Source organism: Prunus avium, chromosome 5 (assembly GCF_965620075.1).
Source record: "Prunus avium chromosome 5, drPruAviu1.hap1.1, whole genome shotgun sequence".
Classification (NCBI taxonomy): domain Eukaryota; kingdom Viridiplantae; phylum Streptophyta; class Magnoliopsida; order Rosales; family Rosaceae; genus Prunus; species Prunus avium.
In genome coordinates this window covers 30,754,948-30,780,471 of record NC_142288.1, presented here as the reverse complement: position 1 = coordinate 30,780,471, position 25,524 = coordinate 30,754,948, and the positions used below count along the sequence as shown (strand labels likewise).

The 25,524-nt window shown below is 41.0% G+C and overlaps 2 protein-coding genes across 7 annotated transcripts; one reads left to right on the top strand and one right to left on the bottom strand.

Moving 5' to 3' along the window:
* Positions 1-361: 361 nt before the first annotated feature.
* Positions 362-17,547, top strand: LOC110746393 (uncharacterized). 6 transcript variants are annotated; one of them, XM_021946614.2, is made up of 7 exons: positions 362-453; positions 824-1,242; positions 1,978-2,097; positions 2,223-2,276; positions 2,886-3,049; positions 3,748-3,924; positions 17,195-17,547. In XM_021946614.2, the coding sequence occupies exons 1-7, from the start codon at positions 384-386 to the stop codon at positions 17,403-17,405; spliced, it is 1,215 nt and encodes a 404-aa protein (XP_021802306.2). In that variant the 5' UTR covers positions 362-383; the 3' UTR covers positions 17,406-17,547. The 6 variants fall into 6 exon arrangements, with proteins under 6 accessions (XP_021802306.2, XP_088109679.1, XP_088109680.1 ...); XM_088253553.1 differs by having other exon boundaries at positions 17,138-17,547; XM_088253554.1 differs by lacking the exon at positions 17,195-17,547 and adding an exon at positions 14,538-17,131.
* Positions 17,548-17,727: 180 nt separating this feature from the next.
* Positions 17,728-19,397, bottom strand: LOC110746401 (putative aquaporin TIP3-2). Its single transcript, XM_021946622.2, has 3 exons — positions 19,002-19,397; positions 18,457-18,707; positions 17,728-18,359 (listed from the first exon to the last, which is right to left on the bottom strand). Exons 1-3 carry the CDS (start codon positions 19,132-19,134, stop codon positions 17,973-17,975), a joined length of 771 nt encoding a protein of 256 aa, XP_021802314.1. The 5' UTR covers positions 19,135-19,397; the 3' UTR covers positions 17,728-17,972.
* Positions 19,398-25,524: the final 6,127 nt, after the last annotated feature.

Below are 25,524 nucleotides of genomic sequence, written 5' to 3'. Positions count from 1 at the left end.
AACGTCAAAAATACTGACGGAACGGGTAACTTGAGACCCTTTTTTAAACGTTGGAGGGTATTTTAAGACGTTTGCAAACACATGTTGTAATTTGAGACGAGTTGAAAAGCACAGGGGGCATGTACATAATTAAGCCTTAATTTAATTGAAGAGACTATTAGAGCAAAAATTATTCAAGTAGCAAATAAACATTTTCAAATTGCCACATAGGTCATCAAATTTTAATCTGAAGAGTTTAATTTGGTTTAGATGAAGCTAGTATGCACTTTATTGTTTGGGCCTTGGCCCCATGTAACCCAAAACAGAAGTTGATAATAGCGGGCAGGATCTGCTAATCCGATTGACCCGAACCCAATACAAGCGGGTAGTCCCGGTCCTGTTTTATGTTCATGCATAGACACTCGGATATTCAGTCAGTACGTTTGCACTCTCTCGGTCAGAGGTTCAGTTCAGGTACTTACGGCTATCACTCATTTAATTATTTAACTTAAATAGAAAAGTAGCTCTGCCTACTAGTACTGCTATTGTAATTGTAATTCCAGGACTGTTTCAAAAGTCAGATGAAGGTCTTCTTCTCTTCTTCTTTTTTGGTGGGATTCGACAGATAAGAGTTTAGACAGTTTAATTGGTAGTGGGTAGGCTTAAATTTTGATTATGTAGGCTTAAAAATATAAGGGCACAACATGGGCATCTGTTTTAAGGTTTTGATTCCAGAAATTAAAGGGAAACGAAAATTAGAAAGAATGTCGGTCAAACGTTAACGTAGCTAATTTGTTTCAATTTAATTGAATTGGCTATTACAATTTCAATTGTGTCATTGCAGATCAAAAGCTTTCACTCCACATGGTAGTGAGCATTGCGCCTTATTGCTTGAGTTTTTCTCAACAAACCTGTCATTCAAACTACATTTCAAAGCATATAGCATTAAGTAAATATAGAAGAGACATACGGAGGGGTTGCCTTAGAAGGCCTCAGATTTTGCCTTCTACTCTTGGAGATGCTGTTGGGTTAAGTGTGTTTGTGCTTTCCGACTTGCACACTGACTATACCGAGAACATGGAATGGGTCAAGTGCTTACCAACTGTCAGATACAAGAATGATATTCTTATTGTTGCGGGTGATGTTGCTGAGACATACAAGAACTTTATCGTGACAATGTCTCTCTTGAAGGACAGATTTGAGCATGTCTTGTATGTGCCTGGCAACCATGACCTTTGGTGCCGTCACGAGGGAGAAATTTATGTGAGAAATATTCTTTAATTATCAGGCCTCTGTGGTGCATGCACTACCTCCTCCAACTGCAGTAGTTCACATAATCTCATTGCTAACCTTGTAATGTTATATACATCCATCTGTACATGTTCATAATATTTATCATACTTGCATATATCAGCAGCACTGCAGAGCTCGTTTGTTTGATCTGCAGCCACTCGCTAGAGAGTCAAAACAAGCCAATATTTCCCTAGTTTAGGATTTAGGATTGATTTTAACCCAGTGCAGACTTGAAATCAGCTCCTTTGACTTTTGATGATGACTTTGCGAGGATGCCTTTAAGCAAGCAGAAGAGACCTTTAACCAGATCTGCCCAGATTTCTAGTTGCAAGTTGGGAAATTCCATTAGTGACCAATCCCGTAAAGAGAATGTGAAATCAAATAACACTGAGACTGCATTTGGTCTCTTCTCAGATTAAACTGAGAGTTATGACCCTTTTTGCACTCAGTTTCAGGGAGTGCATAGTCACCCATGAAACCAAAAGAACATCTTCACAAGCCAATGGGGATATGCAGATAAGCTGGTTGGTCTGTTCATCCCATCTTAACATTCAAGTTTTAATGATATTAATGATGGCGTAGCTGTATCTGGTTCAGAATGTGATTCTTGTCAATGCTTTTCGTTCAATTTTCTTCATGTGATATAGCAAGGTTGCCTCCTATGTGTGAAAGCATTAGCTCAACAGTGTGGGTGTTTTTTTTCAGCTTGATTCTCATCAGAAATTAAAGAAATTGCTTGACACATGTAGAGGACTTGGAGTTCAGACCAGTCCAATGGTTTTAGATGGCTTAGGAATCATTCCTTTGTTCTCATGGTACCATGAGGTGATTGGTCTATTAACATATATTTTAATTTTATGTTGTTTTTCAGCTCTCAGACCATCGATGGCTTTATCTTAGTAACGCTTAAGATAGCATAAAATAAATTAATAGACTTGCCTATTTTTCAGAGCTTTGATAGGGAGGAGGAAATAACCAGCATCCACGTTTTGCCTTTGGAGATGGTGATTCACTTTCTTTTATCCTAGTAAGATTTGTAAAAAGTTTGATCATAACATGATTCTGCAGTTCTTGTTTTTAATTATACTTGCTATAGATTTCTAACGCATGTGGCCACCAGTTCTACTTGTATCAACAATATATGATACTGTTAAGAATTTTGATGACTAATATAATATACAAGTTTCCATGCTGGAAGCTATTCTTTCTCTGTATAAGTTCAATAACAGACTTTCTGCTCTTTAAAACATTCTTGTTACTGTCCTCAATGTTATTTGAGTTCGTGACTGAACAAAATCTTAATTAGCATACCAAGTTGATACTAGTGTCATAAAGTCCTTAATGGAGGACCTCGGCTTTCTTCTTTATTCTCTTTTCTTGTTTATTGATTGTTTGTCATGTCTGCATTTATGTCTTTAGTGCTGAAGGTTTATATTCTCTCTTTTTATCTGTTGGTTTGGTATTGTTGAGTTGTTGCCTGTTTTATTTGTGTTCCTTATATGCGCTTGATTTGTCAGTTTACATTGCTGCAGTTATTATGGCTGCTTTATCATGCAGGGGAGCAGAACAATATATAGATGCTTTTATGTATATATCGTTATTTCAATTTTTAGGCATGTAAGGACTTCAAGGCATGCAAGTGGTCCAAGGAACTGTCAAATGGAGATATCTCACTTGCCCTGTACTTTGATGCAATGAATGAAAAGAATCAGAGTGTGATCAAGGAGATCCAGAACACATGTAACCAAATAATTACATTTTCTCATTTTGTTCCCAGGTCAGGTTGATCGTGATTTATGCCTTCCAAAATACTAAGTCTGACTAGTTGCTTTCTCACTTTAAATATTTTAAAAATGCTTCTCAGATCATATATCTTGCTGATTGGCTTTCTTTCTAAAGGGTTCTAACATTTCTTTAGGGGCTTTTTTTTTCACTTTTGGTACCTGAACTTTGACTCGTGTAACAACTCTGTACCTGAACTATAATTTGTCTCAGTTTGGTTTCTAAATTAATTTTTTGTGTCCAATAAGTGCCGAATTAAACTTTGTTAGAACAGATCTTATTAGCAATTTTGTGCCTTTTTTCTCATTATCATTGAGGACGAGACTAGATTGGGACAAGTTCAGGTACTGAATTGGAACACGCCATAGTTCAGGTACAAAAACTGAAGAAAAAATAAAGTCCCCTTCTGTCTGTTTAGGGTTTATTTGTTCTGTAGTTAGTAGCCAAGCCACATTGGTTCTGAATTCTTAGTTGCTTCCGTTGTTGGAAACTTTGAACCTGCTTAATATAAAAGGATTTTGGCCAATGTCAAAACCATTTTCAAATTAACCTTTCGGTCTTCTTTTTTTTCCTTGTAACTTTAGTGTGCATTTTTCTTGTGTCCTTTCCCTGAATCTCATGTGTCAATAAGTTTATGGATTCGGTCAGTAGTCTTCTGTTAGCGTGACAATTGCTTGCATACCATGTCGCCAGGCAAGAGCTATGCCCAGAGAAAAGGATGCTATTCTATCCAAAGCTTCCAAAGATTATCGGTTCTGACTGTCTTGAGTTCCGTATAAGGTCTATCCATGGGGTTGAAGGAAGTCCATCTGCATGTCATGTGTTTGGTCATACACATTTCTGCTGGGATTCTGTGCTTCATGGTATCAGGTACATTCATAACTCGCTTACCTCTGCAATAATGATTTCATACAATTTATTTCTGCTTCTGTGTGAACAAGAGGGAGAAGAATGCATCTAAAAAAATAGGATTAACTACATAAAAGTACCCAACCTTTAGGGGTCGTTTTAAATTAGCAGCCAACCTTTTAAATTTTTCATGGGCATACCCGATCTTTCATAAAACATACAAATTAGTCACTCCGTTAGTCAGACCGTTAGTGGAGGCATTAAGTGATGACGTGACTTCTCCGATGTGGCTTTTTTTGCTGAGGTGGATACCACGTGGATTAAAAAAAATTGTTTAAATTTTAAGTTAATTAAAAAAACTAAAAAAATTTTTAAAAAAGAAAACTCTCACTCTCGCTCTCTCTCTCTCTCTCTCTCTCTCTCCCCCATTGACTTATTCTCCCCCCATTCCCCATGACCACCACCTGCAAGCTCCAACCCCCTAACCTATCCCACAGCCACCCTTCACCCCAGCCTGCAACCACAACCCCCACGAAGCTCCAACCCCCAAACCCATGGCAGGACCACATCTCCATCTCGTCGATCTCCCTCAGCCCTCATCCGTTTCTCGGATCTCCAGCAGCCCCACCCCATCTCCTTCTCTACCTCTCTACTTCCCCTGTAACCCTCTAGCGCCTCTTACCTAGCTCACCCAACAAGTCACTGCCACAACAGCCCCCACCCAGCAACCACAAGATTTTTTTCTCAAGACCCCCCAAAAAAATACCTCAACAGACCCATCTCAGCTCTCCACTGCCCCCAGCCTTCCTCTTTATCTCTCCGTCTCTGTCTCAAACCCAAATTTGGTGATTTGGGATCTGGGTTTAGAATCAAACCAAATTGGGAATTCACAAGTTTGCTGTGGGTTTTGACAATCTTTTCTTTTGTTAAAGAAACCGATATCTTTAGTTTATTGTCCTTCTTTTGAGCGCCTTTGGCTCCAGCTTTAGAAGAGCCCCCAACCACCTGGGTTTTGTGGTGATGCTCAATTGCAGAGAAGGGTTTTTGTTATTTTCGCTGCTTTTGGTGTTGTTCTTCTTGTTTGGTGTGGGGAGAGAGAGATAGAGAGACAAAGAGACAGCGCTGTGGGGGGTGGCTGGGTTTGGGTGATGGTGGCAGGAGTGGGGAAGGTGGGTCGGAGACGGGGTTGGGAAGGGTGTGGGTAGAGAGGTTCTTGCAGCAATTTTCTTAATTTTCTAGTGTTGATGGAGATATGTGGTTTAACCTTCATGGACCACAAGGCTTATCTATATCTCTTTGAAAAATCTCCGGTTGATTTCAAAATCGTCATTTGAATCTCCGAATTCTAGCCTTGAGACGATGAATTCCACTTGGGTTTTCAAAAGCATCTCAAAACCCAGATTTATACTGGAGAGACAAAGACGGGTTTTCTGCAGGGCTGGGCTTGTAGGTTGTGGTGGGCGAAGAACTTGGCGATGAAGACAATGGCATGGCCTTGACAAAGACGGTGGCGTCGAAGCCACTCGGGTTTGTTGCGGGGTTGGGATTGTGGGTTGCGATGGATCTGGGTTTGTGGGTTGTGGGTATGGTGTGGTGGCTGGGATGATGGTGGGCTTGTGAGGTACAGTGGGTGGTGGCGGATGTCCAGTGGGGAGGAGGGGGCTGTCTGGTGGGGAGGTGACGGTGAAGGGTGTGGGTCTGGGGCAGGGGAGAAGATTAAGGAGAAACATGGGTTTAGCTTTTTATTTTTTATTTGTCTTTTTTTTTTTCATTCATTTAATAAGTTTTTTATATATTAATTTTTCAGTCTATGTGGATGCCACATCAGCTTAAAACTAGAACTCAATTTTGCCACATCATGAGTTAACATATTTTTTTTAACGGTTTTCCTAATAAGGGTGTATTTTGAAAGGTTTCGTGAAGTTTGTGTACTGGTCAGACGGGTTAATAAACGTTGGGTATGAGTTTGTAATGACCCCCATAGTTTCGGGGGTTTACTGTAGTTAATCCAAAAACATATGAAGGTTGTATATAGAATAGAAAGTGTAACTTTATCAATTAAACATCAACAATTTCTAGCATGGTAAGAATTGAAAAAGAGATTTATCCCCTTAACCATGGATGATAGGATTAGTCGTTCTTGAAATGGTAATGAATTATCTTAGCTTATGACGCAGCGCGTAATAGCAAGAATGATGAAGAATACAAAGAAAATAATAAACCTTCAATCTTTGTTGATTCTCTAGATGAGAATAACCAAGAACAAAGGGGTTCTATGCCAAAAATAACACAAGGTGCCCCCCTCTCCCCCGTGAGAGTCCCCCTCTCCTCCGTGAGAGCCCCCCTCTCCCCCGTGAGAGCCCCCCTCTCCTCCGTGAGAGTCCCCCTCTCCTCCGTGAGAGCCCCCCTCTCCTCCGTGAGAGCCTCCCTCTTCTTCGTAAGAGTCCCTCTGTTCCTTTTAAGTTGTTTTCCTGTTTTGGGGTTTCCTCTTTTCTTCTAAATTTTACTTCCCTTCACCCTCTCAACGTCCCACCTTTCTCACTCATACTAGCCATCTCAACAAACCACATCTATCTATCCAATCTACACCACCAGCCCCCTCCACAACCCATTCCCACATATCCCCCACCTTGAATCCAACCCTCAGATCTGTGAAAGCCTTTTCATTTTGTGGCTTCTTTTGTGAGCCCTCTGTGGCCTCGAGTGGACCCTTGTGGTCGGGGTGGTATCTGTGACTGGCCAGATCTGGCCCACTCTGTGTTGGGCATACGGAATGCATGCCAAGTGTTCGACCATATGCCCCTTGAAGGTTTCATTTCCGCAAGCTCGGTACACAGAGGAGATATGAAAACAAAAGGAACACTTGCAGGTGATTTCGACCTGACGGAATGCTCTGAACCTGAGATCTCCTTGGTACTGCCTCGGAAATGATTCACCTATCATGGAACTGTCAAGGTTTGGGGAATCCCTTGACAGTTCTATATCTCAAGGAACTCATTCGTTCAAAAAATCCCTCGGTGGTATTTCTAATGGAAACAAAGCAGAACTGCCACAGAAACAAAGTGCTGAGAAAGCAATGCGGTTTTCATAAGGGGCTAACGGTGGATCCTATTGGTACTGCCGGTGGCTTAAGCATTTGGTGGAAATCGAATGTGGACATCGTTTTTTTGGAAACTACTAAAAATTGGATTGATGCAGTGGTTACTATGCCTTCTGAATCTTTTTATGGCAGATGCACATGGCTTTATGGCACCCCTTATAGTCATGAGAAAAATGAGTTTTGGGAAGAGATGCTTAGTTGGGATCGCAGAGATGGCGAGCCATGGATGGTTATCGGGGACTTCAATGAAGTTTGCTGGCAGCACGAAAAGGATGGTGGTAACGGTTGGAACATCGCAAGGCGGAGATATCTTATTGAATTCATGCAGACTTGTAACCTAGTGGACCTGGGCTTTAAAGGACAAGGATTCACTTGGGAAAGGTTTTGTGGAGACGAATTGATCATAAGGGAACGACTTGACCGTGCTATTGTTAACCCGGACTGGCTGGAGAATTGGCAGAACACCTGTGTTATTCACTGTGCCAGGGTGGGATCTGATCATTGCCCAATCTTGCTTGATAGCAACCCAATCTGCCAAATCAAAAAAGGAAAGTTATTCCGCTTTGAATCACGATGGCTCAAAGAGGAGGAGTGTGGAAATATCGTGAAGCGCTCATGGAGGCCCAAAGAGAACAACACACATGTTAATCAATGGACTCAAAACCTGCATCTTAGCAAGACTGAACTTTTGAAGTGGAATAAGGTACATTTCCCGAACTGCAAAATCAGAATCAATGAGGTGATGGAGGAACTTGGTCTTCTGCAAAATGCTAACGCATCTGATGTTTCCATACCCAAGCAAAGATCTCTCAAAGCTGAATTGGATAAAATGTGGCGGTGGGAGGAGCAATTTTGGAGGCAAAGGTCAAGAGTTAATTGGTTGCAGTCTGGGGATTCAAATACAAAGTTCTTCCATCTAACCACCATTCAAAGGAGACAACGAAATCGTGTTCTCAAAATTCGAAATAATTCTGGAGATTGGTTGGTCGGTGAGCATGCAATTAGAAACGAATTCTTCGGTTTCTTTAGCAACCTGTTCAAAACTGCTGGCCCTCGCGATTGGTCAAGCACGTTAAACAATGTGGATAGGATTGTTACCCCCGAAATGAACTCTCTCCTGCTTGCGCCTTTCAATGATGATGAAATTAAAACTGCTGCCCAACAACTTGGAGCTGACAAAGCCCCAGGCCCTGACGGTTTCCCTGGGATGTTCTACAACCAGTTTTGGGATATCGTGAAATCATCAATCGTTGGAGCCACGTGTGATTTTCAGAGGGGTTGGTGTCAATTAGAGGAGCTAAACAAGACCTTCATTGCTCTCATCCCAAAAATTCCTGATCCTGAGAACACTGACCAGTTTAGGCCTATTGGACTTTGTAATAACTCTTACAAGATTTTAGCAAAGGTGATGGCCAACAGGTTGAAAATGATTCTTCCGGATATTATCTCAGATAACCAAAATGCCTTCGTACCGGGAAGGCAAATCCAAGATAATATCCTCGTAGCGCACGAGGCCTTTCATTATTTAAAGAGGAAAAAAACTGGTGGTGTTTTTGAAGCTGGCATAAAAGTTGACATGAACAAGGCTTATGATCGTATTGAGTGGGACTTCTTGTTTGTTCTTATGGAAAAAATGGGCTTTGCTAGTGATTGGATTCGCCTCGTCAAAGCTTGCCTCACTACGGTGTCTTTTGCTGTCATTGTTAACGGCAGACCCGGCCGTTCTTTTAAGCCCTCCCGGGGCTTGAGACAAGGGGACCCACTCTCACCATACCTTTTCTTACTGGTCAGTGAAGCCCTCTCTATGAACCTCACAAAGGCCGCCAGCAAGGGCGAGATCACTGGAATTAGGATTGCCCGGCGATGCCCCATTCTCTCGCATTTGTTCTTTGCTGATGACTCCCTTTTCTTTGTGAAGGCTGATGTGCTTAATTGCAGGAACCTAAAAGGTGTTCTGGATAGCTATTGTTTGGCGTCTGGACAATGCATAAATTATCAAAAATCCTGCTTCTACTTCTCTTTGAACACACCTGAGGAAACTAGAAGAAGCTTATGCTCCTTACTGAGTATTAATGGTGTGGACAACCCGGGGATTTATCTGGGGCTGCCAACTATTTGGGGAAGGTCCAAAATGGCTTCCCTGAATTATATTCTTGAGAGGATTCGTAGGAAAATTGAGGGATGGAAGCAAAACTCGTTATCACTGGCGGGTAAGGAAATACTAATAAAATCTGTTGCTACTGCGGTCCCTGCCTACCCGATGACTTGCTTTCGCTTTCCAGAAGGAACTTGCAAGAAAATAACTAGTGCACTAGCGAATTTCTGGTGGGGTAAATCTGAAAAGGGATCTGGCCTCCATTGGAGGTCCTGGTCGAGGCTTGGATTAGCAAAAGGTGATGGTGGGATGGGGTTTCGTGACCTCTCCAGCTTCAATCTTGCCTTGTTAGCTAAACAGTGCTGGAGAATACTACAAAACCCGAATGCTACGTGGGTTAAGATCTTAAAAGCTCGCTACTTTCCCAACTGTGATTTCGTAAAGGCTAAAAAAGGATCTCGTTCCTCTTGGGCTTGGGCAAGTCTATTGGATGGGAGAGATGCATTACTCAAGGATGCTAGGTATCAAGTGTTCAGTGGCGCCACTACATGTATTTGGACTGACAGGTGGGTCTCATCTACGCATTTTGGTGTCATTCAACCTATCAGACCCGTTCCCCCATCTGCCCCTCAACTTGTTAAAGATATAATGGACAAGCATAATCATACTTGGATTCTTGATGGCATCTCCACCCTGTTAAGCAGGGAAACTTTGGATCGTATTAGATGTACTCCGATTGGCCGTACAAATCGAGCAGATAAACTTGTATGGCCTTGGAATACTGTGGGCACATATACTGTGAAATCGGGTTATCACCGTTTTCATGCAAGGCTCCACACAATCATACCAACCCACAACTTTTCCTCCCACTCTATTCCAGAAACTGTCTGGAAGTCCATTTGGAAAATCAAAACACTCCCCAAAATCAAACACTTTCTCTGGAGAGCTATTTCTTGCTCCCTATCCACAAGACTGTCCTTGTTCAGAAGGAAAATTGTTAGTAATCCTCTTTGCCCAATTTGCGAGTGTTATGAGGAATCCATTGAGCACATCCTTTTTCTCTGCCCTTGGACCCTACTGGTATGGTTTGGCTCTGAGCTGTCTTACAGGATTGACCATCAGAGAATCACGTCCTTTGACAGGTGGCTTGAAGGAATTCTTTTGATTCCAGGCATTACCAAGGCGGAGCTTAATCACTGTTTGTCTCTTATTAGCTTCATTTGTTGGGAAATCTGGAAGTCCAGGTGTCGCTTTGTCTTTGATGGTACCACCCCGGACCCGCGCCGGGTTATTATAAGTGCTAGGGAGGCTTGCAATGAATTTGTGGGTGCCACTGCTGTTGGTGGAGTGATAATGATGGCTACACAAGCTTCGCCTCCCAGCTCTATCTCTCGAGGATCTCGGTGGTCTCCCCCGACTAGCAATATTTTGAAAGTTAATTTTGACGGTGCCTGGTGCCCTGGTTCCTGTGCTGGTGGTATTGGAGTGGTCATTCGGGATTTAAATGGAGTTTGGTGTGGGGGCCTCTCCTCCCCGGTCATCTGCGATTCAGCCCTTGTTGCAGAAGCTGCCGCTAGCCTTTGTGCAATTACCTTTGCAAAAGAAAGGGGAATGGGGAAGATTATTTTAGAATCTGATTGCAAGGTGGTAATTGATGCTTTGCGTGGAAGGTTTGGCAACAACTCTTGGGTCATCGCGCCAATGATTGATGAAATTCGTAATCTATCTTTGTGTTTGGATGATGTGGCCTGGAATTGGGTGCCTAGATGTGCAAATCGAGCAGCTCATGCAGCAGCTTCGATTGGTTTGAGAGCTATGGAACTGAAAAGTTGGGTCACCAGACCACCATTGTCTCTTGTTGGAGTTTTAAATTCTGATGGTCTGCCATGCCCACCACAGGATGGCAATACTAGTAGTTAATTTCAGTTTTTTATTTGGTGGGGGTTAAGACTATAATACTAGGCTCCGATGGAGCATTAGACTTGTCTGACTTCTCTGTTGTTGGTTTCCTCTCCTATCTGGCTTTTGCCTGCTTTTGTATCTTTTTACCCTTTTGGGTTTGAATACAACAAGCATTATGACCAAAAAAAAAAAAAGGGGTTCTATGCCTTGTTGATTCCAGCAGAAAACCAAGTTGATAGGAAAATAGAGAGAACTCTCTAAGTTTAATATTCAACCTCACAAACTGTCTTACTATTAGCTTTTATACTTGGGGAAAACAAACCAAACTCCAAACCCTAGCTGATATAGGAAAACAAACTTACTTCCTAAACCAAACTCCCAGTTCTAATTGAAATAGGAAAACAAACTTACTTCATAAACTAAACTCCCAATTCTAATTGAAATAGGAAAACAAAAATATTTTCCTAAAATAGATTCCTAGAACATTAATTACACATCTTATGCATCTTACACCTGTCAAATTGAAACAAAAAATTATGAGTGATGCGTGCTGCATCATCATCCCCGAGTTGAGAAGAATTCGTCCCTGAATTCAAATCTTCCTCGTCATAACTGTCACCATGGTAAGGAAAGTGATGTTTGACATTGAACACATCGGCAATGCGTAGATGACTAGGAAGCTTGAGGCGGTAAGCATTTGGATTAATCTTAGCCACAATCTCCACTGGACCAATCTTTCTTGCAGCCAACTTGTATTCCCCAATCGGAAAACGATCTTTAGTCAAGATAGCCCAAACAAAGTCACCTGCCTCAAATTCGACATGTCAGCGCTTCACATCAGCCACTTGCTTGTATTTCGCATTGGCATCCTCAAGCCGCTTGAGTGAATTTGCTGAAGTGTAGCCACAAATTCTTCTGCCTTGACATTAACTCGCTTCAAATCTGGAACTGGTGCAAGGTCAAGAGGACACTTTGGGTTATAGCCATAAGTTTAAAAAAAATGGAGTGAACCCAGTGCTCCTATTGATAGAGTGATTGAAAAAAAAATCTGCTTGGCTCAACTTTTGATCCCATGACTTCAAATTATCTCCCACCAAGCTTCTTAGTAAATTTCCAAGGGATCAATTAAAAACTTCAGTCTGCCCATCAGTTTGAGGATGGTAGGCACTACTAAAATTTAATTTTGTATTAGCAAGCTTCCACAAGCACCTCCAAAAGTTGCTAAGAAATCTCGTGTCTTTGTTAGATACAATAGACGTACGCAACCCATGGAGTCGATACACTTCTTGAAAGAAAAGCTAAGCTATATTGATTGCGTCCGTAGTCTTCTTGCACGGGATAAAATGAGCCATCTTAGAAAATCGATCAACAACCACATAAATAGAATCCATACCTCGCAACGTATGCGGAAGCCCTAAAACAAAATCCATGCTTAAATGTTCCCATGGCTGATTTGGAACCGGAAGCGGCATGTACAACCCTGCATTAGTTGCAAAACCCTTAGATAACTGGCACATCCTACAATTCTCAACAAATTTGGTCACTTCACGACGTATACTAGGCCAAAAATAAGAATTTATCACTAACTGGATTGTCTTATCTCTCCCCATATGGCCCTCGTTATGCAATTCATGAATAATCTTCATGTGCAAGCTAGACTCGGGGATACATAACTGATTTCCTTTAAATAAAAAGCCATCATGTATCATAAAATTAAAACGTACACCCGCTGCCACGTCATGTATGATAGGAGCAAAGTATGAGTCTGTAGCTATTAAATAACGCAAGGAATCAAAACCCAACACATGGCTCCTCATGGTCGTGAGAAAATTGGCTCTACGGCTAAGTGCATCTGCTACTCAATTCAAAGAGCCTGATTGATGCTTAAGAACAAAGGTGAATTGTTGTAGATATGATGCCCATTTAGCATGGCGAGCAAAGAGTTTATCTTGTGAATTAATATACTTCAAGGCCTCATGATCCGTAAACAAAATAAATTGATTAAGAGCCAGATACGAACTCCAGTGCTTGAGAGCTTGAACAACCGTATAAAACTCCACATCATATTTGCTATAGTTTAATTTCGAACTGTTGAGCTTCTCACTATAAAATGCTACATGTTGTCCTTCTTGACTTAAAACAGCCCCAATACCCACTTTAGATGCATCACAATGCTACTCAAATGTCTTGCTAAAATCTGGAAGAATTAAAACGGGTGCTGAAATAAGCTTTTGTTTGATCTTGTGAAAAGCAGTTGTAGCCTCTTCAGATCAACTAAACCTCCCAAGCTTCATGCAATCTGTTATGGGTGCCATAATAGTAATAAAATTATGAATAAAACGCCTATAAAATGATACTAACCCATGGAAACTTCGGTCTTCATCTAGGTTCTGCAGTAGTGGCAATTTTTGATTGCGTCGACCTTTGAATCATACATAAAAAATTTGTCCTTCGACACCACAAAGCCAAGAAATAACACCCTATCAGTCATAAAAGAACATTTATTTGCTGCAGCATAAATTTTTTCTTTTCGCTGTACTCTCAAGACTTCTTTCAAATGTTTAAGATGTAATTCCGATGTCAGACTATATATAAGGATGTCATCAAAATAAACCACCAAAAATTTGCCAATAAACAGACGAAACATCTCATTCATCGCCCTCATGAATGTACTTGGTGCATTAGAGAGGCCAAAAAGAATGATTAACCACTCATACAAGCCATTGCAAGTTTTGAATGCAGTTTTCCACTCATCTCCTTCTCTAACCCGAATTTGAGGATACTCGTTCTTAAGGTCTAGCTTGCTAAAAATTGTAGCACCACTTAATCAATCCAATCATATAAACGAGGAATGGGAAAACGATACAGTACCGTAATTTTATTAATAACACGGCTATGTACACACATCTGCCATGTGCCATCTTTCTTTGGTGTCAGCAAGGCAGGAACGGCACAAGGGCTGATACTCTCCCTAATATGACCCTTCTCTAGCAATTCCTCTACTTGACGATGCAATTCTTCGTGCTCTTTAGGACTCATTCGGTAGTGTGGTCTATTAGGCAAACTTGCACCAGGCCTTAAATCAATTTGGTGTTAGATATTCCTTAATGGTGGCAACTCGCTTGGCATTTCGTCAAGGAAAACATCTAGAAACTGTTCAAGTAACACTTGCATAGGCATGGGGATAGTTGTCACATCATCATCATCTGACTCTTCTTTACCAAGCAATATATAGACAATTCATATCTCCCCTAACTCCATAAATCTTCTCATTGACAACGAAGTAGCGGATTGCTTTTCTTAAGTTCATTTCGGAAATTGTTCTATGGCAGGCAAAAGAGCAACTTTAATATTTTTGAACATAAAGCTATATCCTACCGTCATGCACAATAGCTCTATCAAACTCCCATGGTCTACCCAGTAAAATGTGTCCTGCATCCATCGGCACAACATCACACCACACTTTATCTTTGTAGTTTTCCAAAGGAGAAAGGAACAAGAGCCCTCTTAACCCGTCACTTCAGTACCCTTTTGCAGGCCTAATTTCCTGATTGCTTCTTCAAATATTACGTTTTCGCAACTTCTGAGGTCAATTGCCAACTTGCATACCTTGCCACCAGTAGTACAAGTGGACTGGAAAACATTATTGCGAAGCCATCCATCACTACCTTCAGTTTCACGAGGAGTAAAACAGGTTTTTCTCACGACGAGCAATGGGCCATCATCCTCAGTCACATATTCCTCCACAACGTCATTGGATTTATCATCATAAACCGGACCATGTTCAAAATCATGATACTCTTGTAACTAATTTTCATCATATTCAATGAATAAACCCTTACCAACTCTATCTTCTTGTTTTTTGCATTCTGCCATACGATGTCCAGTTTCCCCGCACTTAAAACAACGAAAAGCAGTATGTTCGAGTCCCACAGTTTGTGCCTTGTCGAGGGGAGCACTCACGGATTACTTCGGGTTCTGAACTAGTGGAGTAGAAGCACGAAAAGAGGCTGAATTGCTTCCTCCACCACGGTTATTTGGGCTATTTCCAGACCAAGCCCCTCCACTATTTGCCTTTTGACTCATATATTTCTCCAATTGCAAGGCTCTTTGTTGTGCCTTCACTACTGAGAATGGATTGAAGAGGTTCAAGGTATCTTGAAACTGCACCCTCATGCCCCCAATATATCGCGATGCTAATTGCTCATCTATCTCATCAAGGTCACTTCTAGCCACTAACTCATAAAATTCGGTGGTATACTCAGCCACCGTACGATTTCCTTGTCTCAAATTTTGAAGTTGTTGATACACTAATTTTGAGTAATTGGGTGGTAGAAAGGTTGACCGCATATGCTTTCTCAATTTTTCCCAAGTTTCAATCTTCTCTTTTCCCTACCGCAGACAGGTTGCCTTGAATTGCTGCCACCATGCCGAAGCACGCCCACGAAATCTGGTCGCTATAAGGGAAACTTTTATATTTTTAGGAACATCTTTAAACTCTAGTACCTCTTCTACAGAATTAAGCCAATCAAGAAAATCCTCAGGTTGAAGGCTGCCATGAAATTCAGGAATATCAATTCTCAAACCCGCTTCCCAATGCCTCGTATCATAATTATCATTGTGCCGAATCTCGTCCATGTGATTGTCTTCACTAAAAGGGTTTGTTTCATTCTCATAATCATCTTCTTCCTGTTGCTGACGAACCATTAAAGTCTCCATATGTCGGGTAAGGCACTCAATTTGTTGTGCCAAACGTTCAAAATCGTCTTGATTGTTTCCACCACGGCCCCTTCTGCCAAGTCCCCTCCTTGGCGGCATGGTAAACAAACCTAGGTCTGATTACCAACTGAAGCAGCTTGTAATAGCAAGAATAAAGAAAATACAAAAGAAAACAATAAACCTTCAATCCTTGTTGATTCTCTAGATGAGAATAACGAAGAACAAAAGGGTTCTATGCCTTGTTGATTCCAGTGGAATACCAAGTTGATAGGAAAATAGAGAGAATTCTCTAAGTTTAATATTCAACGTCAAAAGCTGTCTTACAATTAGCTATAAAATAGCTTTTATACTTGGGGAAAACAAACCAAACTCCAAACCCTAGCTGAAATAGAAAAACAAACTTACTTCCTAAATCAAACTCCCAATTCTAATTGAAATAGGAAAACAAAAATATTTGCCTAAAACAGATTCCTAGAACATTAATTACGCATCTTACGCCTGTCAAACTGAAACAGAAAATTATGAGCGATGTGTGCTGCATCAGCTTTCCTGCTTAAGTAAATCTATGGCGATCACGCTCTATTCTTCTTACACATCTGTCCCTCTCTTATGGAGACATTAGATAATGTAAAAAAATGCGAGGACAAGGCGCAATATTTATGATCCTATGTCTTATTATTATAGACTATTCCTACCTGGGTCCTGAATCCTGACTCATGATAATGAGATTTTCAGACTTTAGAAACAACCTTAGGTCCTAAAGCATTCTGAAAACCTTCATTCAGTTCATCCTAGAAAATGAGCTCGCTTGGTTATGTTGACCTCCAAGAGTTATCAACACGATATTCTGGTTTAATCTATGGTGATTTCAAAGTGCTGTTTGAACTTCCAAGTTATTCTGCTGCCACCTCCATGGGAGCATGTTGATCCTGTTTTACCAACATGTAATGGTCCATGTGAGTAATTACTCATCTTGCACGCCCTCCATGTTAGCTTATGTACGTAAAATTTAATTTTCAATTTTATGAGAATCAGAGTTTTATTGAACTCATTTAATTGGTACATTACTTGTAAAGGAAGACTAATTGCTAGGTCGCAGACAGCATAATTGCATCAAAACGTGCGAAAGTGGATATACACATTACATCTAAACAAACCAAATGAGCAACATTAGCTAACGGACTTCAAAATTTATAGCCGAGAAAACCTCTGAACCTATAAAGATTCATGATCTTGTCTTGTGTGTACAAGAAGAATACAGTGAGTATAATCCATTTTTAGTTTAGTGAGAAGTAAAGTTAAGTATGCATTTAGCATCAATCAACTAGTCATTCTTATGTTGGTTAGCGTCGATCTCTTACTGTGATACACTTGCCCCTACACAATTGGTTGTTTGCATTGCACACTGAATGATGAAGCCTGAAGGTGCCCAATAATATGAGCGGTTACTCTCAAGTCAATGATGAACAATGCAGGTATGTGCAGGCTCCATTGGCTTACCCAAGAGAACGGAAGAGGAGAATGAATGGGGGTGACAAGTGGTTGCCATTTTGTATCTATAGCAACGGAAAGTTTTCTGATAGACTTTCACCGTGTTATTGGTCTGATTATTACTCTACCAACCCACGAACACCTCATAACACTCAACTTGCTCCTTGGGTTGCCAGATTTTATAACCAAACATGACAAAATGTTGATTATCTATTATCATGTTACATAAACTTGGTGAATATGTGGTGATCACTGTTCATGTTACATAAACTTGCTGAATATGTAATGATCACTGTTCATGCCGTTTGTTCATCAATAAACCTTGTGGTTCTGATTCTGAATGTTGTGGCTCTATTTATGAAAACACTCATTTGTTCATTTCTTAACATTAACGTTGGTGGATAATAAATTTATGGCAATAGGTTGTCCTCTGTGTGTGTGTGTGTGTCAATAAAATTACCCCAGAAGGGAAGAAATGGGAGAAGGGGGGAGAAGGGGAGAAGAGTGGAGGAAGAAATTAGCCAAAGAAACTCGATGGCACACTTTTATTAGCTTTACAATCACATATGCATGCGATGGACATGAGGTGTTTAGACAATGGAAGACAAACTCCTGGTGAAAAGTTGTCAAACGGAAAGAGGAAGATTACAGAAAATGGAACATAAACACTCAAACAGTAGAGTACGTAGTGGGTGGCTAAAACAAACAACGAGAGTAAAGTAAAGTAGAAGTAGTAATAGGCTAGAGGCTAGAGACTAGAGACTAGTAATCCTCAGGAGCCAAGGGCTGGTGAGTGTGGTGGGGGGTCTCTGTTGGTATCACCATGTACTCGTATATGAGAGCTGCCAACCCACCTCCTATAAATGGTCCAACCCAGTAGATCCAGTGGTTCCTCCATCTCCACCCTACCAGTGCAGGCCCGAATGCCCTTGCTGGGTTCATGGATGCCCCGTCAAAAGGCCCGCCCACCAGGATATTTGCCCCAACAATCAATCCAATTGCCAGTGGTGCCATAGTTCCCAAGCTACCCCTCTTGGGATCAATGGCAGTAGCATACACGGTGTAAACTAACCCAAATGTCATCACAATCTCTAGTATTAGCCCATGCCACTCGCCAACACCAGAGGCCATGCTGAACGCCACTGTCCTCTGAATAAATCAATTTAATGAATTAATTAACAGCAACCAAGCTAATTCTATGGCCAAAAAAAAAACAGCAAGCTTGTTTTGATAATTCATTAGTTACCATGCCATTTGTGACAAGCCTCAGCAAAAGGGAAGCCACAATAGCCCCAAGGAGCTGAGCAACCCAGTAGTAAAGGGCGCGAACAACAGAGAGCCTTCCACCAATAAGTGCACCGAAGGTTACAGCAGGGTTGACGTGGCCACCAGATATGTTAATGCTGGTTGAGACGGCCGAAAATAGAGAGAAGGCATGTGCAAGAGCTATGGCTATCAGCTCAGCTGCTGATGTGCCACTATCCTTGTAAATCTTCCCTGCCAAAATTAATTAGTGGCAAAAAAAAAAAAATTAAACTACAAGCGGAGGAGGATCAGGTAACTATTGCATATGTAGAAATTAACTTTTATTAATTGAGGGCATGGCTGATGTAGATCTGTACAAGAACAGCAAGGAAGCATGCATATTAATTTTATAGAGCTGCTAATTGTCAGACAGAATGATTTAATTTGCTGATCATGAAGGTTATTTATATGCAACAATAAGCTAGGTTGGTTGATTAGGACTATTCTGTGCACTATATCCACACACATATATATATATATATGTACCAAGAGCGAGAACAGAGCCTTCTCCAGCAAAGACAAAGATGAAAGTGGCAACGAATTCAGCTAAAGTGGCTCTCATGGAGTCAGGGTGGGTGGCCTCGTCGGCCCTCCCAAAGGCATATCTCCGAGGTGGCATGGTACAAGCAATTATCAGCACTCTCTTTCTTAATTACGACTACGTACTTGAACCTTTCCCCAGGAATAGTAATATATGATCTGCCCCTTGCAAGTTGCAAGTTGCAGGTTGCAGGTTGCCGGTTGCTTATAATAATTAAGCTTACTTTACTTGGCTAGCTAGCTACTTTAGCAAACAACGAAATCAACAAGAAAGGAAGAATTCAGATCTCTAGAGTCTAGAGAGAGAGAGAGAGAGAGAGAGAGAGAGCGGTGATGAGGGTCTTTGCATGTTTGAAATGTGGAGGCCCCAAGTCTTAAATTAGCCAGGAGCGCTTGTATTCACCTGGGACACTTGGGCAGTCGCTATGCAGGAATAGTGACACGTAGGGATCATGTGTAAGCTGGTAAATCGTACTAAAAATGTCTTGGAATATGGAATGGCATCATCCGAAACGGTCTCTATCTATCTCTTTTGCACTATTTTGAATTCATCCTTTTGCATGCCTTCATTCTATTTAGTGCATATTTGTTAGGTGTGTGTTTTTATTTGAAATGTGTCGATGATATTAGTAGTGAAATTATTTTTTATATATTATTTTTTATTTTTTTAAATTTTCAATGTGGGATTTTACATTATTCAACAATTAGTATAGTCTAAGCTTGCATTCAAGGTCTCATGTTGGTTTCCTCCCTCCAGAATATCGATTGTATAAATATATATATTTTTTTAAAACTTACAGGCTATATATAGCGCTAAGTAACCTATAGTGAGGGATTCGTAATTAGTTAATTAATCTTTTATCTTTAGTCATTCTTTGATTTGGCAAAGAGAAAAGTATCTCTATTTGTTTAGGGAGTTGAGTTGGGTGCACCAATTTCTTCTTAATTTGATTTGGCACCAGTTTCTCCTAATTGTGTCCATGTTTAAGGTCTTTGACATTCCCTTAGAAAAGATAAAAAAGATAAAAAGGGAAAGCCCTTCCTCCTTGGTTGCATATGTCTCTTATATTTAGGCTCATTCTTCTTATCAATAGATTTTTGCTTGCTTTTGAATAAAATAAAAGGTCTCTTCTTCAGTGAAACCGGATAAGACTAATGACTCAATGATATTCTTTTGACAGGTAGTGGAGCTAGTTGTGTCAAAATTACAATCAGACAAGTGATAAATTTGTAGAAAAATAGATAGGCGTACAAATAAATAGATAGGTTTGATAGTTGATCACGAGCAACACTAATCCGACTGAAGACTAGACTAAACCAAATGTTACAAATAAAAATACTATTACTCACCTCACCTTTCCCGCCTTACTATAAACTGGATTTAACTAAATTAAACATTCATCTTTTTCTTTTTTTCTACATTCTGCCAAAAGAATCATTGAAGTTGTCTAACTCGGCGGGTCATTAACAAAACAATTCAAGGAATACAATTCTCTCTGAAATTTCCTTTCTTTTTCTTCTTCTTCTCATCAATATCATGAATGTTATCATGGTATCAAGAGCTTAGGTTCGATCTCATTTTCTTGCTTCCGCTCACAATCCGCTTCGATCTCTTATTGATTCTGCAACTTTTCTTGCTCCTAATATGATTTTTCTTGCTTCCGCATCGATTCTGCAACTTTTCTTGTTCCTAATAAACCCTAAATTTTCAATTTCGTCTTCCAGTTCTTCGATTTCATCTTCCGATTCTTCAATTTTCTTCTTTCGATTCTTCAATTTCATCTTCCGATTCTTCGGTTTTCGTCTTCCAATTCTTCGATTTCTCGATTTCATCTTCCAATTCTTCGATTTCTAGATCTTGCACAGTTTTCTTCTCGTTCCTTTTCTGTGATATCTTAAGCTTTCATGGCGACTTCTTCTCCGTTCAAGATTGAAGGTCTTCTTGGCATGCTCACTATCAAGTTGAATGATGAAAACTATCTCAAATGGCGTCATCAGATTGAATCAGTTATGGAAGGTTATGATCTGTTTGGTCACTTCGATGGAACGCTATTTCCTCCTCCTAAGTTTGCGATTGTTGATGAGGAAGGTGTCACTTCTACTATTACAGCTGCGTATCGTGATTGGTTGAGGGCTGATAAGGCGTTGCTTAGCCTACTCATTGCGACCTTGTCTGATGAAGCAATTGAGTATGTTATTGGGAGCAAGACTGCTCGAGAGGCTTGGCTGAGTCTTACTGATCGCTACGCCACCGTCTCCCGTGCTCGTCTTAATCATCTCAAAACAGAGCTTCAGACTGCTCAGAAAGGTGCTGATACGATTGAGAAATTTCTACTTCGGCTTAAACATGTTCGCGACCAGCTTTCCATTGCTGGAGTCTCTGTGTCTGATGATGATCTCATGATTGCGGCCTTGAATGGCCTTCCTGCTGAATACGATATGATAAAGACCGTGCTTGTGGCTCGTGACAATTCCATTTCGTTAAAAGATTTTCGTAGTCAACTACTTGCTGCTGAGCAGAGTGTTGAGGCACGTGTTATGTCTTCTCCGACTCCAATTCATGCTATGGTTCATCGTCTTACCTCAACTACTTCTACTCCTGGAGTTTCTTAGGACACGGCCCTGTCTGGAGGTGCTGGTTTACTTCCTACTCCTCCTTTTGCTTTTTTGGGCACACACCAGAGTTTTCGACCCTCTTTTGGTCCTTCTTTTGGTCGTGGTCGTGCATCCATGGGGCGCTCTGATAATCGAGGTTTTCAAGGTGGTAGGTTTCTTTCCAATTCTACTCCAAGGCCTGGTGTGGTACCTGAGTGTCAAATTTGTAGTAAGCGGGGACACACTGCTTCAAACTGCTACTATAGGAATTCTTCTTCAAATTCCTCCACTACTGTGATCTCTTGTCAGATTTGTGGCAAGAAGGGTCACGGTGCCTTAGACTGCTATCAACGTTCCAATTATGTGTTTCAAGGATCTGCACCACCTCCTACCTTGGCAGCTATGACAGCTCAGACCTCGTTTTCTCCAGATACAGTATGGATTGCTGACAGTGGTGCTAGTCATCATATGGTCTCTGATATGCACATGCTGGACACTGCTGCACCTTGTGTTAATGAGGGCAAAGTTACAGTAGGCAATGGTGCAGGTCTGGTTATTGATCATGTTGGGTCTACTAGTATTCCATGTGCTACTACTGCTCTTCAATTGCCTATTGTCTTTCATGTTCCTCATCTAACTGCCAATCTTCTTTCAGTGCATCAATTGTGTAAGGACAATAATTGTCTCATTGCTTTTGATCAATTTGGTTTCTCAATACAGGACAGAATCAGCAAGCAAGTTCTTCTAACAGGACAGAGTGATCGAGGCCTGTATTGTCTTCCCAGCTCTTTAGCACTTCAGCATAACAAGACAGAGGCGAAAGCTTATCTTGGACAACTTGTCAAATCTTCGTTGTGGCATGCTCGGTTAGGTCATCCTACTAATACTGTAGTTAAGAAAATGTTGAATAAATCTCACATTTCCGTTTGTGATGATAGTCAGTCTTTCATATGTCCTCATTGTTTGAGTGGGAAGATGCATCAATTACCGTTTTCTCATTTTCATGGCAAGTCTACTGTTGCTTTTCATAGAATTCACAGTGATGTTTGGGGGCCATCCCCATGTCAATCCTTGGATGGTTATCAGTATTATGTGTCATTCATAGATGAATGCACTAGTTTTGTATGGCTGTATCCCTTACATAATAAATCTGAAGTTTTTGCCAAGTTTGTTCATTTTTGTGCCTTGGTGTCCAACCATTTTTCTGCTTCCATTAAGTTCTTTCAGAGTGATGGTGGGGGTGAGTATGTTAGCCGAGCATTCACTGAGTTTTTAGCCTCTAAAGGGATTGTTCATCAGCTATCTTGTCCTTATACCCCTCAGCAGAATGGACTTGCTGAGCGGAAACATAGGCATTTGGTGGAAACTTCTCTTACTTTGATGACTGCTGCTGCTTTACCATCTCAGTTTTGGTTTCATGCTACTGCTCATGCTGCTTTTTTGATTAATCGTATGCCTAGTGTGGTGTTGGAGCATGAATCTCCTTATTATTGGTTATTTCGTCATGAGCCTGATATTAAGCATCTTAAAGTCCTTGGTACTGATGTATATCCTTATCTCAAACCTTATAACAATCATAAACTACAACCTAGGACCACACAATGTGTTTTTGTTGGTTATGCTGCTGGTTATAAGGGGGTTTTATGTTATGATCGGTTGCGGGGCAGGTGTATAGTCTCCAGACATGTCATTCATGATGAGCATACTTATCCATTCAAACTTCCAGAGTGTGCCAAGTTTCAGTCACATTCTGTTCCAGCATCCACTCCTACTAGCTCTATTCCTCTTCTAGTATCTCGTTTGCCTCTCCCTGTAGACTCACCACTACCTTCTTCCTCCTCTACTTCTCACCATCCTACTGTGCCTCTTGTGGATGCCAGTTCCGAATTACACACTTCTGATTTTGCTTTACAACCTTCTGATCCTTTTGAAGATTCTTTAGCCTCTCCACTTCAAGTAGTGTCACTTCCTTTTGGGTCATCTTCTGGGGTTGATACTGGTTCACAGCTCGTAGCTACAACTGCATCTCCTTCTTCTCCTACTGTGTCTATTCCTCTTAATACACATAGTATGCAAACTCGAGCAAAGTCTGGTGTTTTTCAGAAAAAGGATTTCTCTGATTATCAGTGTTTTAGTACGTGTTTTCACACAGAGTTGGATGAACCAAATAGCTATCGGGTTGCTTCCTCTAGTCCTGATTGGATTAAGGCTATGGCTGAAGAAATTGAGGCTTTACAAATGCAAGGAACATGGGTTTTAGTTCCTCCACCTCCAAACACCAACATAGTTGGCAGTAAATGGATTTATAAGATCAAGCGGAATGCTGATGGCACAGTATCCAGGTGTAAGGCTAGGCTTGTTGCACAGAGGTTTAGCCAGGAAGCAGGTTTTGATTATACTGAAACATTCAGTCCAGTTGTTAGGCACACTACTGTCATGATTATTTTGAGCATGGCTGCTATGAAAGGTTGGGGTCTTCGCCAATTAGATGTTAAAAATGCATTTTTGCATGGAGAGTTGGAAGAGGAAGTGTTTATGAGGCAGCCACAGGGTTTTGAAGATCCTATACACCCTCATTTTGTGTGTAAATTACATAAGTCACTGTATGGCTTAAAACAAGCACCAAGGGCTTGGAACTCAAAGTTTACAGGATATCTCCCAGCTATAGGGTTCAAGGCCTCTCATTCTGATCCTAGCTTGTTCGTAAAGTCTAAAGAGTCTGATCTGGTTGTGTTACTTTTATATGTGGACGATATAATAATTACTGGTTCTAATGAGCACCTCATTCAAGAAGTTATTGATGATCTTGGATCTGTATTTGATATGAAAGACATGGGTAAATTGTGTCTGCCGCGCAAATCTCACGGCCTGGAGTTCCGGGCCGAGGGGATATGCGTTAACACGCGGTTTCCTGCTTTTGGGTGCGGTGCGGTTTGTGCCCGGGCGTGCCAGCACGGTCTACCGTGCGTCGATGAATTGATGAGTGTTGGATGGTTGAGTGGTGCGCCTGTTTGAACTCGTCTTCCTAATCAAACGATTGTAGCCGAGAGAGGAAATGGTCTCGCCAACTTATGGCCGTGATTTATTAGGCACAAACAAATTGACTCACTTTCTTGGTCTGCAAGTGTCATATCCTACACCTGGTGCAATCTTTGTCAATCAAACCAAGTACGCAAAGGATCTATTGCACAAGTCTGGTATTACTACATGTAAACCTTGTCCAACACCGTGTAAGCCACATACTCAGGTGTTGTCTACTGATGGTGAACCTTTGCAGGATCCTACTATATATAGAAGTATTGTTGGAGCTTTACAATATTTAACTTTTACCAGACCAAATATAGCATATTCAGTAAACACAGTCTGCCAGTACATGACCAAACCAACTGATGTTCATTTTCATATGGTTAAAAGGATATTGAGGTATATACAGGGTGCTCTTACATATGGTATTCACTTTGGTCCTGGTCCTTGGCACTTGTCTGCATATAGTGATTCTGACTGGGCTGCAGACCCTTCTACCAGAAGATCTACCACAGGCTGTATTGTTTTCCTTGGTGCAAATCCGGTTTCATGGCAGTCTAAAAGGTAAGGATATGTGTCTCGCAGCTCCACTGAGGCAGAGTATCGAGCATTGGCTCATACTACAGCAGATTTAGCATGGATTCGTCAAGTGCTTGCAGATTTACATCTGTGTCTTCCTACACCTCCTATCATGTATTGTGACAATCTATCTGCATTGGCTCTTAGCTCCAATCCAGTGTTTCATTCACGTATCAAACATCTGGATACCGATTTTCACTTCGTGCGAGAAAGAGTGCAACGCAAAGATCTTGAAGTTCAGTATGTGCCAACAAAAGAACAGCTTGCAGAT

Bases quoted from the DNA above. Each gene is read 5' to 3' on its own strand.
- LOC110746393 (XM_088253553.1), top strand. From the start codon at position 384: ATGTTCATGCATAGACACTCGGATATTCAGTCAGTACGTTTGCACTCT. The intron at 454-823 runs GTACTTACGGCT...GTGTCATTGCAG, and splicing joins CGGTCAGAGGTTCAGTTCAG to ATCAAAAGCTTTCACTCCAC. The intron at 3,050-3,747 runs GTCAGGTTGATC...CCATGTCGCCAG, and splicing joins TTTTCTCATTTTGTTCCCAG to GCAAGAGCTATGCCCAGAGA.
- LOC110746401 (XM_021946622.2), bottom strand. From the start codon at position 19,134: ATGCCACCTCGGAGATATGCCTTTGGGAGGGCCGACGAGGCCACCCAC. The intron at 18,708-19,001 runs GTACATATATAT...TAATTTTGGCAG, and splicing joins AGGCTCTGTTCTCGCTCTTG to GGAAGATTTACAAGGATAGT. The intron at 18,360-18,456 runs GTAACTAATGAA...TGATTTATTCAG, and splicing joins GGCTTGTCACAAATGGCATG to AGGACAGTGGCGTTCAGCAT.